General features: G+C 36.3%; 5 protein-coding genes across 12 annotated transcripts in view; 3 read left to right on the plus strand and 2 right to left on the minus strand.

Moving 5' to 3' along the window:
- Positions 1-2,365, plus strand: part of LOC118440077 (uncharacterized) — a 45,743-nt gene extending 43,378 nt beyond the window's left edge. For 3 of the 5 annotated variants that reach the window (XM_085664479.1, XM_085664477.1, XM_085664478.1), the window contains 2 exons: positions 16-816; positions 953-2,365. In XM_085664479.1, coding sequence (XP_085520605.1) covers positions 16-251 — 236 coding nt within the window. In that variant the 3' untranslated portion in view covers positions 252-816; positions 953-2,365. Of the gene's footprint in view, positions 1-15; positions 817-952 lie in introns of those variants that run through there. The other 2 variants (XM_085664480.1, XM_085664481.1) reach the window with 2 other exon arrangements.
- Positions 811-3,659, minus strand: LOC118440028 (esterase FE4). 2 transcript variants are annotated; one of them, XM_085664494.1, is made up of 9 exons: positions 3,381-3,659; positions 2,916-3,018; positions 2,730-2,834; positions 2,428-2,613; positions 2,107-2,309; positions 1,851-2,007; positions 1,375-1,725; positions 1,109-1,253; positions 811-999 (listed from the first exon to the last, which is right to left on the minus strand). In XM_085664494.1, exons 1-9 carry the CDS (start codon positions 3,510-3,512, stop codon positions 852-854), a joined length of 1,530 nt encoding a protein of 509 aa, XP_085520620.1. In that variant the 5' UTR covers positions 3,513-3,659; the 3' UTR covers positions 811-851. The 2 variants fall into 2 exon arrangements, with proteins under 2 accessions (XP_085520620.1, XP_035718383.2); XM_035862490.2 differs by having other exon boundaries at positions 2,730-3,018; positions 3,381-3,658.
- A 311-nt stretch (positions 3,660-3,970) lies between these two features.
- On the minus strand, positions 3,971-6,920 carry Ilk (integrin linked kinase). Its single transcript, XM_035862494.2, has 7 exons — positions 6,469-6,920; positions 5,903-6,068; positions 5,625-5,817; positions 5,478-5,558; positions 4,926-5,368; positions 4,628-4,858; positions 3,971-4,558 (listed from the first exon to the last, which is right to left on the minus strand). The coding sequence occupies exons 1-7, from the start codon at positions 6,555-6,557 to the stop codon at positions 4,412-4,414; spliced, it is 1,350 nt and encodes a 449-aa protein (XP_035718387.2). The 5' UTR covers positions 6,558-6,920; the 3' UTR covers positions 3,971-4,411.
- Positions 6,921-7,712: 792 nt separating this feature from the next.
- On the plus strand, positions 7,713-9,445 carry wol (Dolichyl-phosphate beta-glucosyltransferase wollknaeuel). Of its 2 annotated transcripts, none has more exons than XM_035862503.2 (5): positions 7,713-7,906; positions 8,029-8,203; positions 8,329-8,502; positions 8,590-8,724; positions 8,838-9,445. In XM_035862503.2, exons 1-5 carry the CDS (start codon positions 7,844-7,846, stop codon positions 9,278-9,280), a joined length of 990 nt encoding a protein of 329 aa, XP_035718396.1. In that variant the 5' UTR covers positions 7,713-7,843; the 3' UTR covers positions 9,281-9,445. The 2 variants fall into 2 exon arrangements, with proteins under 2 accessions (XP_035718396.1, XP_035718397.1); XM_035862504.2 differs by having other exon boundaries at positions 7,714-7,906; positions 8,329-8,525; positions 8,616-8,724.
- Positions 9,446-9,599: 154 nt separating this feature from the next.
- Positions 9,600-11,636, plus strand: Alg-2 (Apoptosis-linked gene-2). Of its 2 annotated transcripts, none has more exons than XM_035862514.2 (4): positions 9,600-10,086; positions 10,281-10,387; positions 10,684-10,991; positions 11,090-11,636. In XM_035862514.2, the coding sequence occupies exons 1-4, from the start codon at positions 10,031-10,033 to the stop codon at positions 11,189-11,191; spliced, it is 573 nt and encodes a 190-aa protein (XP_035718407.1). In that variant the 5' UTR covers positions 9,600-10,030; the 3' UTR covers positions 11,192-11,636. The 2 variants fall into 2 exon arrangements, with proteins under 2 accessions (XP_035718407.1, XP_035718408.1); XM_035862515.2 differs by having other exon boundaries at positions 9,671-10,086; positions 10,723-10,991.
- Positions 11,637-14,091: the final 2,455 nt, after the last annotated feature.

Here is a 14,091-nt window from a genome sequence, read left to right on the forward strand (position 1 = left end):
CATTTCGTTTGGTAGATGCCAATAAAAATCAGGATGCAAGGATGATCGTTGCTCGGAATCGAGAAAAATTCGTTCCTACGGGGAACGTCAGTCGTACAGCAAAGATGTTTGAACAGGAGGCAGAATCTGTAAAATCATCGGCACCCTCTCAAATTCATATTGTACATCGCGCCTATCCGGCAACAACGATGGCCACTGGTAAACCGCACAACGAGAGGATACAAAGAGTTTTTGCCTTTTGGAATAAATAAGAAGACTTTTTTAGTTGTGTCCTTTTCTCTTTTTTTTTCTTTTTTTTTTTTATCGATGAGATATATCAACTTTTTTCGACAGTTGACGGCACTGTATTTAATTTTTTCATTTCATCGTCTACTTACATACACACACGCACGTACGCACAAACACACAATTATAATCGAATACAAGTGTTATGCGAATAAGAATTTTCTTAAGATATTAGTCCAGTTTCTTCGAGAAGAGCGAATAATGGAAGAGCTATCGTGTCTATAATATTAGTGTAGATACTTTTAGTGAGAAATAAAATTGATTCAATTTGTTGTTATAATCGGTGTGTGTGTGTGTGTGTGTATATGCACACACATACACATGCAGACAAACACACACACACACACACACACATATACATATATCGCCTTCTTGTATAAAGAGAATTAGAGATACCTAAATATATTATAATTTTACAACGATCCGACGATAAAATGATAAAATATGAAATAAAAAACAGTAAGACAGAAATACAATTACAACGCCTTATGGGAAAGAAAAGACGTTAATGAAAAGCATATGCACTTCAAAGTACGTACTCATATCGTTACTTTATTTTTCACTCTTTAAGCACTTTTTTGATAAATGTTTGTTAAATCATCCTTGATTGGACAATTTGTAAGATGATCGTTTATGTCAAAGCAAGTAAAGTTATCCTTGCTTACAGGTGTCCAGGGAGTATCGACATATTCGTTTAATGACGATGTTGGATCGCTAAAAAAAAAAAAGAAAAAAAAAAAAGAAAATATCAAATGATATCAAATGGAAGATATGCGAGGAGGTAAGATGTGCCGGTTAAGAAACGTGGATAAAAAAACCTTACCCAGTTTTCGCAAAATTGGTCCACAAGTATGTAAGTCGTTCGATCATATTCCTATCCTTGGTTCCTACCGCTGGAGGTAAAGGATTCTTAACTTTACATAATGGCAGATAAAAGAGATAAGATTCTTCGTCGGCGTGAGAAGCTCCTGAAGATAGAATATTTCCATAATACTTACTGCAATACGATACTGACAAGTTTGCCTTTCAACGTAGAAATGAGAATGGAAAGGAGCAATGATACACATTGAATTACATAGCCGTACATACCCTTTGGATAGTAATCCAAATTATCTGCCTTGGGTAGCATTGCTTGTAACAAATGAGTAATGGTCATTTCATCGCCGATATAGGAAAATTTAAATAAATAAGTTGGCGCACATTCTCTCTTTCTTCGATCGTCGGCTATTATATTGATCGGACAACAAAAATATATATCGCTCAAAAGACTTATCAAAGACGGAATAGCTTCCTTGGTTAACGGTTCGTCGTTACCGAAGTAATAATTTTTCACGTCTTTCACCAACCGATCAATCTTTTCGGGCTCCTTTGAAATAGCCAATTTCGCAATATAATTCTTCAGCATTTTGTCGATTATTTTCAAGCCTTCCTCGCTGGTGTCTAAAAATCGTAAGAATTGAGAAAGATTTTGCCGGATAGATTTCGTCATCGTTCTAAATCTTCGTAAGACGACGTAAAAGAATGTGGATAAAGAAAGTTAGGTGAAAATTTGCAAATTTTCTTACTTTTTAAGAACATTATAAATTCATTACTCGTATAACCGAGCATAATTGGTATATCAGTGTCGTCTTTCAAGCATTCCTTTATCGGACGTGGTAGAAATGGATTTTTCGATTTAACATCAATGACAGGTCCAACCGGCAAATTTTCGATAATCGTTTCCTACGGGAAGATGATTTTATTAAGTTAAATTCATTAATAAATTAATTCGAAGTAAGTGGAAGTGGGACGCCTAGAAGAAACGAGACGCTTAAAACATACCGAGGATGTAAGAATTTTGAACTGTGCCTCTATAAGTTGCGAGGCTGGGACTGTTCGGAGAAATTCAACGACTTCTTTAGGATCCCTCGAATCCTCGAAGCCAAGGATCGATGCGAGTTTAAAGCAATTTTCTGGCTTACTCATTCCTATGGCCCAAGGACACGTTGCCGCTCCGCTTTGATATATCGCCTTGTGAAAAAGACCTAAAATTGAATAATAAAAATGCAAATTTATTCATCGATCAATCATTAATCTTTAAGTACTCGTCTATATTTTTATATTTTTATGTTTTTATTATCATTAAATGTGTATCCTTGGTACCTTTCGCCATGGGCGACAGTGTTAAACAATGAACGGACACACCACCGGCGCTAACACCAAATATCGTTACATTTTTGGCATTTCCTCCGAAATTCGCTATGTTTTCCTGAACCCACTTTAATGCTGCCACTTGGTCCTTTAACCCTTGATTACCAGGCGCGACCTCGTCGTCCAAATTTAAAAATCCTTTTGAAAATGGGCAAACGCAAGTGTTAGAAAGATTAATCTCTATTAAAAACTTGTCTCTATTACGATTATTTTTCAATAAAACCCAGAAAGATATTCGTAAAAATGTTCCTCACCTAGAACCCCTAGTCTATAATTAGTAGTAACGAGAACGATGTCCTTGTTCATAAAGTAATCCGGTCTAATGACTTGTTCGATGCCAGAACCGACTATAAATCCGCCTCCATGAATATAAACCATAACAGCTTTACTTCCCGTCAATGAATTTGTGTAAACATTAAGATAAAGTGAATCCTCATTACCGATAATATCGGTACGCGATATTTCGTTCGGCTGCACGCAACAATTCACCTTGATATTCCGAGCATCTCTCAGTCCGGTCCATGAAGCAGGTGGTTCAGGATCCTTTAATCCAAAATCAAAAATGAAATTTACAAATGAAGAAACATTGCGCGTGTGAACGATGCTGTCGAAAATGAATCGAGGATAACTTTATAATAACGATATAATTATTATCGCGTCGTTGAAGAATACTCGATAAAGGAGAAATGTCCAAATGGCAATCTACAAAACGATTATCTATTTACGATAAATTATGTTAGCGAATCCATTACTAATAATCATATTCTAATCTCTAATTAATTTAAATATGTGCAGGAACGTTATCGATCTTGGATTTGTAATGAGTTGTAAAAATGATGCGATCACGATATTCTTACGATAGCTTACACGGAAAGAGAAATTTTCTCGTTTCGTTCGTTAAATACCTTGAATCGTAACGGTCCAAGAGGAGGTGCGGCAAAAGGTATTCCCTTGAAACTAAAATAAGACGTTCCTAAAACGCTTTCGCATAACGAACCTTCCAATTTACCCTGCTTAACGCTTACTACAACCGACATATTTTTCAATCACGTTTTTAACGTACACCTGTTAAATAAGCTCGATTCTCATCCAACTGATGTTACAGACAACTGAAAATAATCTTTTATATGTGTTTCTATCTTATTTGTGTATGAATATTATCTTATCTGACATAACTACGCAACTTCGGATAGAAATATATTACGTAATTTATAACATCCAATTGCATTAAATACGTGTTTTTCGGTTGATTATGTTTATACGATTGTATAAAGGCATGCCAATTGATAAAAAATAATTACAAGAAAATGTGTTAATGCAAGTCATGCCTAGATTGAATGTATCAAACTTTTTTTTTTTTTTTTAATTTCTTACGCAACTTCTTACCTTGCTTCGTACGGTACGCATAAGTCGTGTAAAATAATGAACGCACAGTTTATTATCCATTATGGTTACGCATAAGCAAGGTAAATGAATATTTACACCAATAGAACATGCAAAAGTTTTTAATCGTTGTTTAATCGTTTAATGCGTAGGACAAACTTGAACTGAATATAATATTGTTTTAGAAAAATATCATCGATGTTAGTAATTAAGTATTAAAATATCGGCTTGTAGTCTTCTCAACGTTCGTAAAGATCTTAATTACATGTGTGTGGCACATATCATATTATACATTCTATAAGAATACGGCTATACAAAAAAAAGACACTTAAGATAGTTTCCATTTTCGAGACATTTTCGTAGCATTTTAATTTCTATAAAATAATATAAAATATGTTATATCCTTGTAATTATTCGAAACAATATTGCAAGTATTTTAAAGAATAGCAAGAGAAATTCTTCAATTTTTTTTTTAATTCCATAGAGGCTTTTATCAGGAATGATTTTTGACAATAGAAATGTTATTTTTTCGAAGGTTTAATGTTCTTCATCGTTAACGTTTCATTTTATCAAGAATTGGTACGACCATGTCGAACGACGGACGTTTCCCTGGATCTTCGTTCATGCAAATTCTTATTAATTTGGCAAGATGCGGAGAGATTCCCGGTGGTATGCTAACGCGCAGTTCTTCCAACGCTATCTGCAAATAATATATACACGTTAATATAATAACAATTTATGGATAAATAGATAATATTAAGCCATTCACCTTCATTCCACATTCCATGGGTGAGAGGTCGGCAAAGGGCACTTCTCTCGTAGCAAGTTCCCACAAAAGAACAGCGAAGCTCCACATATCGCTAGCTTCCAAATTGATATCAGAGGGTCTTTTGCTAAGAGCTTCCGGAGACATCCACGCTGGTTCATATATGCGTCCAACCTCTTGGAAAGAGAATTTCGAATCTGCCATATTAACTCGAGCGGTTAAATCTTCGTCGATCTAGAAAAAGCGCCCGTAGATTTAAATGCTAATGTAAATGGCGCATTGGGTCACATCTATCGTTTACCATAATGTGTTTGCTGTTGAGCTGAAACCTGCATCTATTTTGTCTTTCTAATCCATGAAGAAAGGCCATAGCTCTTGCTACGTCGAGAGCTAATCTAAGAGCACGCGCCGTGTCAACGACGACGCCAGTACCTCCATGTAAAAGCCTATGCAAACTTCCTCTAGCCATGTATTGTGAAACCGTCGCTAATTGTGGTGGCTGATTGACACATCCGAGAACGGGAAGAACGTTTGGATGAGAAAATATTCGAAGTTTAGGAAACTCTTCATTGAAATCCCTGGATATACGCGCTGTACACTCGCGTACATTTAAAATTTTTGCTACGATATCGTTATTTTGCCAACGTCCTCTCCAAGTTTCTCCGCTTGGAGTACTCGCCAAATGAGTATGCAAGGCAAGATCCGCCATGTTGATACCTTTGTGTCTGGATAGAGTGGCATCTCCTACAAGTAATATGAGCGTTCAAAGTCAAATTTTCTGCGTCTGTCCTTTTAAAAGTAATAATAATAATAATAATAATAATAGTAATAGTAATAATAATAATAATCTTACTACTCCTAGTTTTTAATCCCAGCCAACTTTGATCCTTAAATTGAATTTTTTTTAAGTCTTGCCCGTGCTCCACCGCCATGTCTAATGGAAAGAGAGAATTTTAAATTAGAAATTTACTACAAGTGTACATATAATAAGACGGCTTACCGTGTAATCTTTTTGCCAAGTGTCCTCTGGCTTTATCAAGAGGAGTATCGCCATCTTTATTAGCTATTGATACCAAGGCACCGGCAGCCACTAACTCTTCCGAGACAGCTTGGTCCCCCCAAAAGCACGCATAATGAAGGGCGGTATTTCCATGCTCGTTGGTAACATTTACATCCGCCTTATTTCGCAACAACTGTTAAAAGGAGAAATGTATTATTGCCTCTACGCAACTATTTTATCTTTTAAGAGTTTTTATTATTATAATCCATCTATTTTACCAACTGAACAATTTCCTTATGTCCATGAGCGGAGGCAAGGTGAAGCGGGGTGTCGTCTCCTCTGTTAGTAGCATTGATGCGTGCTCCTCTACTAACTAGCAGCTCTGCCAATTTGAGGTGGCCTTTTTTACAGCACCAGTGAAGCGGGCTAAATCCATGGTCATCGCTATACATAGAACGATGAATCATATTTATGGTAATGCTACTGGCGGTAATTAATTATCATCATTCATATCATATAATAAATAATCTAGTACTATTCTTATTGCGAATAATATATATCCATATACACGTACAATTCCTATCGTTTAATATAGACGACTGTTAGAGATTCCAACGTGTGCTGAGTCTGCTGTGTGCGTATACATATATATACACACACACACACACACACACACGCGCGCGCGCGCGCGCGCGCGCGCGCACGACGAATGCCATTGAAAGCGTTAATATAATAAAAGTTGAAGCAGAGAAATTAGCGATAAAAAGTCGAAACTACATACGGAAACCACACAACGCTCGCGACAGTGGTGATGATTTTTCCAAAAATGGAAGTAGATATTTACCCTTGATTCATGTCATGTTCAGTGTCGTCCAACCAAACGCGAACTTGCATAGCATTTCCCTCGCGACACCATTGAAATATATCTTCCATTTTATTCTCTTTATCGATAAAAAGCAAAGAAATTCTATAAATAATATCGTACGGGAGTGGCAGCCTCCAGTTGTATGTTACAAACTCATAACCGTCTCATATACTATATATAATCATGTTTACTTCACTGACACACACATCTATATATAATATGTGTGTGTGTGTGAGAGTTCGCACTGTGCACCGTATTTATAAGAAAATATTTACAAGATCAATGCCCACAGTCAGTAATTAATTAATTTGACACTTTGATTTTCTTTAGGACGATATTTTCTTTGAAAATTGTGACGATCTAAAGCGCTTAACATTTCTCTGAGAACGCACCCAACGTATTAGACCGTAGGACCATATACGCTAACCATATATTGTATAATATACTTTATTTATATACGTACATTCATCTATCGTGGTGGGGGTTTTCTTGTAGCGGTTTCCCTTTACGTCACTCAGATTTTATTTAAAACATTGTTACGCCAACGATGTAAATACGCGGCTACGAATATAATATATGTGTATTATTATTATACTCTAAATCTTTCTGCTAAAGTTTTATTTTTGATCTATAAACGATTAGCGATTATTAATTTACTGATAATAATTACTAAGTAATCCTTTAAACTAATATTCCGATGGATGAAAAGAAATATGAAAAGTTCGCAAGACCATTGTTGCACGCTGTTCTTTTCTCAATCGCGGACCAATCGACAGAGAGCATTGAGCGATGAAACAATAAACATCGAGCGTAGAGTTCCGTAGAGCAATGTAAACACACCAAGTTCCAAATCGACGCTCGAAGGGAACGTAAATAAGAACGATCGGGGCAATTATCGAATCAATATCGTTGATTCTTACTAGTAAGAGAATTTTAATAGATACGTTTATATTAATTTAACTTTAGATCTCTAGAAGTAGGAACCTCCACGTAGGGAGAGCCGAACAATAGATACCATGTATATGTAAGAACGAAGAAAACATTTTCATTGTATATTTTGATAAATTTCGAAAATAATATCTAACCAATGGCTGCTTGAAATAGGTTATATTTATTTAGTCGCTGCACGGCGATTGGTTAGCATTGCATTAGGACTGTGATTCGTCTAGATGTGTCTAGATGTCGTTACAAAAAGGAAAACTTACTATATACCAGCCGATCATCATCGGCTGTTCTCTTATCTAGGCTTTTCGCGCACTTGATCGTCGTCCACAGTGACACTTTAGAGTTTAAATCGAAAATATTATTTTCTGTAATTTTATATCGTAGATTTTAGTCATTCCTCGATGCTGCTATGGGATTAATTGAGAACTTATTTTTATATATTTTCTTAATAGCCGCATTCGTCGTCGTCGTGGTACGTTTAGAGGTTATAATCCTCGTCCTTTGTAATCGTTAGAAATTGTTAATGTAATTAGGAAATAAGAACCATGAGCGAACTAAATTACCTTAAATTACATCGTATCGTATATGCCGTAGTTCTGTATAATATTGCATATAACAACGCAACCTTATCCAAAATTATGGCGAGACGAAAAGGAAAAAGTCTTTTTCAATCACAAAAGGAAGGAGTATCAAGATTTTCCTTCGTTATACAATGACTGGAGCATAAATCTAAGTGTTATTGTACCTGCTTACAACGAGGAGGAAAGACGTAAAGATTATAATATTTGTAATAATAAGGAATGGTTCAACGACATGGTTGTTCATATTGAACACGATAATGGTTGTAAAGATAGATTATGATTAGTAATTGACATATTATTTGTATTGTTTTAGTGTCGCCAATGTTAGACGAATGTTTAAAATATTTGGAACAATTAAAAAGATCCGGCCATAGTTACGAGGTAATAATAGTTAGCGACGGAAGTACAGATAGAACTGTAGAAGTTGCTCAAGGTTATGCTTCCAAATACGATACTGTCAGAGTATTGGCTCTTGTTAAAAATAGGGGTAAGGGTGGTGCCGTTAGGCTGGTCAGTATAAAGTAGTTCCTTTTAGCGAGCGCGTATATTCTATAAGCTTGTATTACTTGTATAGCGCAAAAACGTCATTTCATTACTCAGGGTATGCTGAGCTCAAGAGGTAGCGCGTTGTTGTTCGCAGATGCCGACGGGGCTACTAGATTTGCTGATCTAGAAAAATTAAACGACAGTTTAAGAAACACATTAGGATGTAAGTTGGATGCATTTAGAAATTTTTCATCTAACCCAGAGAAAAAGTTAAAAGAGTTCTTTTTCACATCAATATTGACAGAATTAAAACTTTATTTCTAATCTAACTTACAGTTGATTATTTGTCTAAGCCAGAGGACGTAGCATTATCGCATGCCGTAATTTGTGGATCGAGAGCTCACTTAGAGAAGGAGGAAACCGCCAAACGCTCTTTCTTTCGACTATTTCTGATGCACGGATTTCATTTTTTAGTTTGGTTCTTGTGCGTAAGAGGTATTAGAGATACGCAATGCGGTTTCAAATTACTAACAAGAGAGTCTGCAAGAAGCATTTTTCAAAATTTACACGTCGAACGTTGGGCATTCGACGTTGAAATGCTTTATATCGCAAAACATTTTAATATCCCTGTGACCGAAGTTGCAGTAAATTGGACAGAAATAGAGGGATCAAAGATAGTACCATTTTGGAGTTGGCTACAAATGGGCAAAGATTTAGTTTTAATTTGGCTCAGGTATAAAATCGGTGCATGGAAAATTGACGATATTAAGGAAAATTAATGGAAGGCGCAATTTTAAAGCTGACAAAAGGAATGCTTTGAGGTTATGAGTGCACCCTAATATTCATGCGCGTGCATTTTCAATGGTCTGTAACTGGAAACTTTTAATTCATTGCGATTTTTTACAAGAGAGTGTACTAATAAATAATTGTAAAATTTATTGTTTCATACGTATAAAGAGTCTCTATCCTTCCTAACGCTATATAATGCTATCCATGATATTGACTTTTATAAGGGATTCATCGATATTACGTGTGTATTGCGATAACACAAGTGGATCAAGAATAAACAACGATGGCGAAGAAAATCGAAGTAAACGAGTATATCATAATGTATGGGGAATTTGGAAATGAAATGGTCATTCATAAAATTTCGTCCTAGAGATATATCGTGAGAAAATAAGATAATAGAATCGTCCAATCGCAAGAGACATATACTTTCGTCAAATACTCCCGATTGGATAATTGTTACGCACGCGCCAGTGAGTAATCGGTAAAATGAATGACGTGGAAAGAGAGAAGTGTGGAATTAAAAACTTGCCGTAACATTGCGTGCGTGAAGAAACAACGTAGACGACAATTCAACGATTTCGTTGAATTTCACTTTTTTTTCTTAATATTCTCTACGAGAATAATTGTCGACGACTATATATCTATCTCTCGTCTCGGTTAAGATCTCGCGATTAAGGATCTATTATTATTACTTGTTATTATCAACAATTTGACAAGCTTGACAAACTAATACGACAGATATGTCTTTCATATCGCCGATGCCCAGTAGAGAATTTTTGTGGGATGTCTTTAATAGGTAGTTATTAACTTGTGTCACGTATGCAACGAAAATATCATTGTCAATAAAAATAATAATACTCTTTAAGAAATAATTAAGACCTAAGGTCTCATTTTTATAGGTTGGAAATTTGTTTGAAATTTTGCGTCGTGATAGATAAGTATCAATTTGACGTATCTTTCGATTTAACGATCGAACAAATTCATTTACAGGGTGGACAAGGATGGTTCTGGTTCAATTACTACCGATGAATTGCAACAGGCACTCTCAAACGGTACCTGGACTCCATTTAATCCAGAAACCGTCCGGTTGATGATCGGTGAGAGCTTTTGTTATACACGCACGTATTTACAAACGATCATGCAAGTGTAGTGTAGACTTGGATGTATTCTCCTGGCACGTACTTTTTCTTTTCTAATTATTTACATTTTCTAGATATGAAAAAACAGTTCGTTTCTCAAGCATAGTAGAAAACGTTATTTGAGAGTTCTCTCACTGAGAGTCCCCCTCCCCATCCAACACGCTCACAATAATGCAATGTTTTACATTGTTGTCCCTTTGCATGATCCTTTGTCATAAGAGCGTTATAGCTTTTCATTTGTTCTGTTGACACAGGTATGTTTGACATTGACAAAAATGGTCCTACTTCTTCAGGTATGTTCGATAAAAATCAAACAGGAACGGTCAGCTTCGAGGAATTCGGTGCTCTTTGGAAATATGTCACCGATTGGCAAAATTGCTTTAAATCGTTTGATCGCGATAACAGCGGTAACATAGATCACAATGAATTAAAGATTGCTCTTACGCACTTTGGATATCGTTTGTCGGATCAAACGATTAATAATCTTATACGTAAATACGACAGAGCAGGCAGAGGTACTATATACTTTGATGATTTTATACAGTGCTGCGTCGTCTTACACGTAAGAGTTAAATTTATTAAAAATATTACATTTTATCAATTCGATTTGGTTAAGTTCAATAACGAGATCATTGCGATATTATCATCATCTTTTTACAGACTTTAACTGCAGCCTTTCGGCAATTAGATACCGATTTTGACGGCATCATCACAATTCATTACGAACAATTTTTGGGTATGGTATTTAATTTGAAGATATGAACGGATGCAAATATCGTAGAGATTACGTATCTTACCGTTCAATGGTTATAAGTATAATATAATAATAATAATATTAAATTTTTTGCCAAATAAATAAAATTCTATTTCCACGTGTTTTAAGGAGACGTCTAAAGCTATCGATCGACATTCTTAGGTTAGTCTAAAGATTGCATATTCTGTATCTATATAATCCAATAATACACGGCTTATATATTTGAGGCCGTTATATCCATTTATTATTATTATTATTATTATTATTATTTATTTTTAATACGTTGTATAATCACTATTGTCTTAATGAGCCATCCCACAAATCTTTTTATTATGTTTATGGTTAAACGATAAAACACAATAGAAGATATATTTCCATACTTTTCTATTACTCAAAATAATTGCTTACTTATATGTGATAAGTAATTATGAAATATATATTTCTTTAAAAATATATTCCGTTATAATTCATTTCATGACTATTCCTAAAAGTCAGTCCTAAAATTATATATTGGTGAAAGGGGACCCGATCAGACAGTACCGATCGTTGGTAATACATTATTGTCTTTAACAATTTGCCGATAAAATAGAACGCTGGTTGGTAATGCAGTAATTTCAGCGAAACTACTAATTTTGATATTTCTTTGGGGAATAAATCATTTGTTACTGCCCCGTGTCGTAATCTTTCAATGAACTTTCCATCATAACGCTTTCATAGTAGGATACTAATTATGTCCTGAGTCGATAAAATTATCTGAGAGATATTATCTATTGGTTTTATATGATCGGTCGTAAGATGGCACTGTAGGTGTATAATTTATCTTAGGAAACTTAAAACGTAAAGAAGAGAATACCCGTTTAAATCGCACACCGTTGAGCACGCGTTTTTAACAAAATAAGTGATAAAAGGGCCATTGATAGGGAGCATTACGTGACAAAATGTTATTTAGATTCTACGTAAATAATACAAAACATAGATATTGCAAGAATGCGTAGATGTTAAAAAAAAAGCAAGAAAAAAAAAACATAGACGATACAAGGTGGTAAATAACGTGAGCCAAAAGTGATTTCGCGCCACCCCTTCGACATATTCCAAATAAATTTCTTTTATTGTTATTTAATTTCTATCGTCATTATGTTAGCGGAACAAGCAGATTGTAACAGTTATGAGACATAATCCTCTGATATTTTTGTCTTACTCTTGTCTTACTTTTGTTTTATATCGGAAGCTCGATAAACAGACATGGTATGTTCCTTTTACTTGTAAGTTGGAAGAAAAAGAAAACTTTTTCGAGTGTTATTGGTTTTAATTTTAAAACGCGTATACGTATATAATATACTCGACGATTACTTCGCAGCGAGATAATAATAAAATAAATTGAGTTTCTAACGATTGGAACGATCAAAGTTTTTTTCAACTCGAAGTAAGACTTGGCGAACCTATGATGACAAGATGTAGGATAGGTAAATTGATCTTCTTAAATAACTTTCTCTCGACTCTGTATGGACTTTGAAAAGAAAGGAAGGTCCGATAGAATGAAGGAAAGTTATATATGTAGCTCATGTGCAGCCGCACGTGAGTCGAGGAGGGTGCCTAGCTCACTAGCTTAGATAGACTCTCGGTGGCCTCGAATCCAACAGCGAAAAGGAAAGGAAAGGAAAAAGAAGAGAAGAGAAGAGAAGAGAAGAGAAGAGAAGAGAAGCTCGCGTGTCTTATTCCTTAAGGGGGAGAGAGATAGGGTCGTAGGGGAGAAGAAGGGGAAGAGGAGCAGCGGTCCGCAAGAAGATTCTTCCAAGCGAAGGGTAGCGCAAAGGTTTGCGCGCGGGGTGGATAGTTGCTCGGTGGTCCGAACCACCACGCGGGAGGCTGCCGGAGGTGGAGGAGCTCTCGGGGGTGGTTTAGGCAGGCAGGCAGGCAGGCGGTAGTGGGAGTGGGCCGAGCTAAGACGCGTAATGACGCCCTGAATCAATATGTGAGCCACTGAGATATGCATACGAACTAAGACAACCGCGCACACCACCATCCAGCCACCCACCCGACCATCCAACCATCCAGCCGCGCGGCTCGGCTCTGCTTGGCTCTTTCGCGCCGCGGCCATCCGCGCTTGCCGAGGGGAGGGGAGAAATTAAAGACGAAGCAGGCACAAAAATAACGACCCACCGCCCTCTCGCGCTCCCTTCTTCTCTACACTTTCCCTTCGCCCCATCCTCCTCTCCCACCTTCTCCACCTTCTTCCTTCGTCTACTCTCTTTCTTTTTTTCTTTCTTTCTTTCTTTCTTTCTTTCTTTCTTTCTCCCATCCGCTCGCTCATTCACTCTCCTTCTTTCTTTCCTGACGCCCTTTAAGCTCGACTAACCCCCTCCCCCTCTACTCCCCTTTCTTACCATGTTGCCTTTCTCTTACTTTCGATCCTCCTATTCTCGCCAAAAAACGTTAGACATTAGACTCGCTTTTTCAAGTGTATTCGACAAGAGTCAGACTTACTGGGATACGTCTCGATCCAATTCCCTTATTCGTTATTAACGCTTCAACAATTACGCTTTCAATCGTTAAAAATTCCTTCTTAAAAATATTCTGCAAATGCACAATTTCTTTTGTGCCACGTCCAACCGATCCTGAAACATTCCGATCGGATGGATTAAGCTTTTAAATCATTCTCCCAAAGTTTTACGTACAACGATGTTTTTCTTAGTACAGACATTTTGTAAGCAAGTAAATTCGTCGAATAACGATGAAGCGAATCGTTATAACTCTATATAGAAAATCGATCGTAACAGAATGTGCCAGTGCATTAACCCATTAAAGACCAAGCACGGTAAATGCGTAATGAGCAGAGATTTCGTTAGTCTATTTTCAGATAATAGCTTTGTAACGGGGAGAGCCCAGGAAAAAAGGATATATCAAAAAG

This window comes from Vespa mandarinia, unplaced genomic scaffold, assembly GCF_050613455.1.
Source record: "Vespa mandarinia isolate Hongniang unplaced genomic scaffold, ASM5061345v1 scaffold_60, whole genome shotgun sequence".
In the NCBI taxonomy this organism is placed as follows: domain Eukaryota; kingdom Metazoa; phylum Arthropoda; class Insecta; order Hymenoptera; family Vespidae; genus Vespa; species Vespa mandarinia.

Excerpts from the sequence above, each read along its gene's own strand:
- LOC118440028 (XM_035862490.2), bottom strand. The coding sequence starts at position 3,512 with ATGTCGGTTGTAGTAAGCGTTAAGCAGGGTAAATTGGAAGGTTCGTTA. Across the intron at positions 3,019-3,380 it reads TTGGACCGTTACGATTCAAG|GATCCTGAACCACCTGCTTC; the intron begins GTATTTAACGAA and ends TTTGGATTAAAG. Across the intron at positions 2,614-2,729 it reads TTATAGACTAGGGGTTCTAG|GATTTTTAAATTTGGACGAC; the intron begins GTGAGGAACATT and ends CATTTTCAAAAG.
- Ilk (XM_035862494.2), bottom strand. The coding sequence starts at position 6,557 with ATGGAAGATATATTTCAATGGTGTCGCGAGGGAAATGCTATGCAAGTT. Across the intron at positions 5,559-5,624 it reads CTTGGCAAAAAGATTACACG|ACATGGCGGTGGAGCACGGG; the intron begins GTAAGCCGTCTT and ends TCTTTCCATTAG. Across the intron at positions 5,369-5,477 it reads GGGATTAAAAACTAGGAGTA|GAGATGCCACTCTATCCAGA; the intron begins GTAAGATTATTA and ends TATTACTTGTAG.
- wol (XM_035862503.2), top strand. The coding sequence starts at position 7,844 with ATGGGATTAATTGAGAACTTATTTTTATATATTTTCTTAATAGCCGCA. Across the intron at positions 7,907-8,028 it reads CCGCATTCGTCGTCGTCGTG|TTCTGTATAATATTGCATAT; the intron begins GTACGTTTAGAG and ends TATATGCCGTAG. Across the intron at positions 8,204-8,328 it reads TTACAACGAGGAGGAAAGAC|TGTCGCCAATGTTAGACGAA; the intron begins GTAAAGATTATA and ends GTATTGTTTTAG.
- Alg-2 (XM_035862514.2), top strand. The coding sequence starts at position 10,031 with ATGTCTTTCATATCGCCGATGCCCAGTAGAGAATTTTTGTGGGATGTC. Across the intron at positions 10,087-10,280 it reads TTGTGGGATGTCTTTAATAG|GGTGGACAAGGATGGTTCTG; the intron begins GTAGTTATTAAC and ends ATTCATTTACAG. Across the intron at positions 10,388-10,683 it reads AACCGTCCGGTTGATGATCG|GTATGTTTGACATTGACAAA; the intron begins GTGAGAGCTTTT and ends CTGTTGACACAG.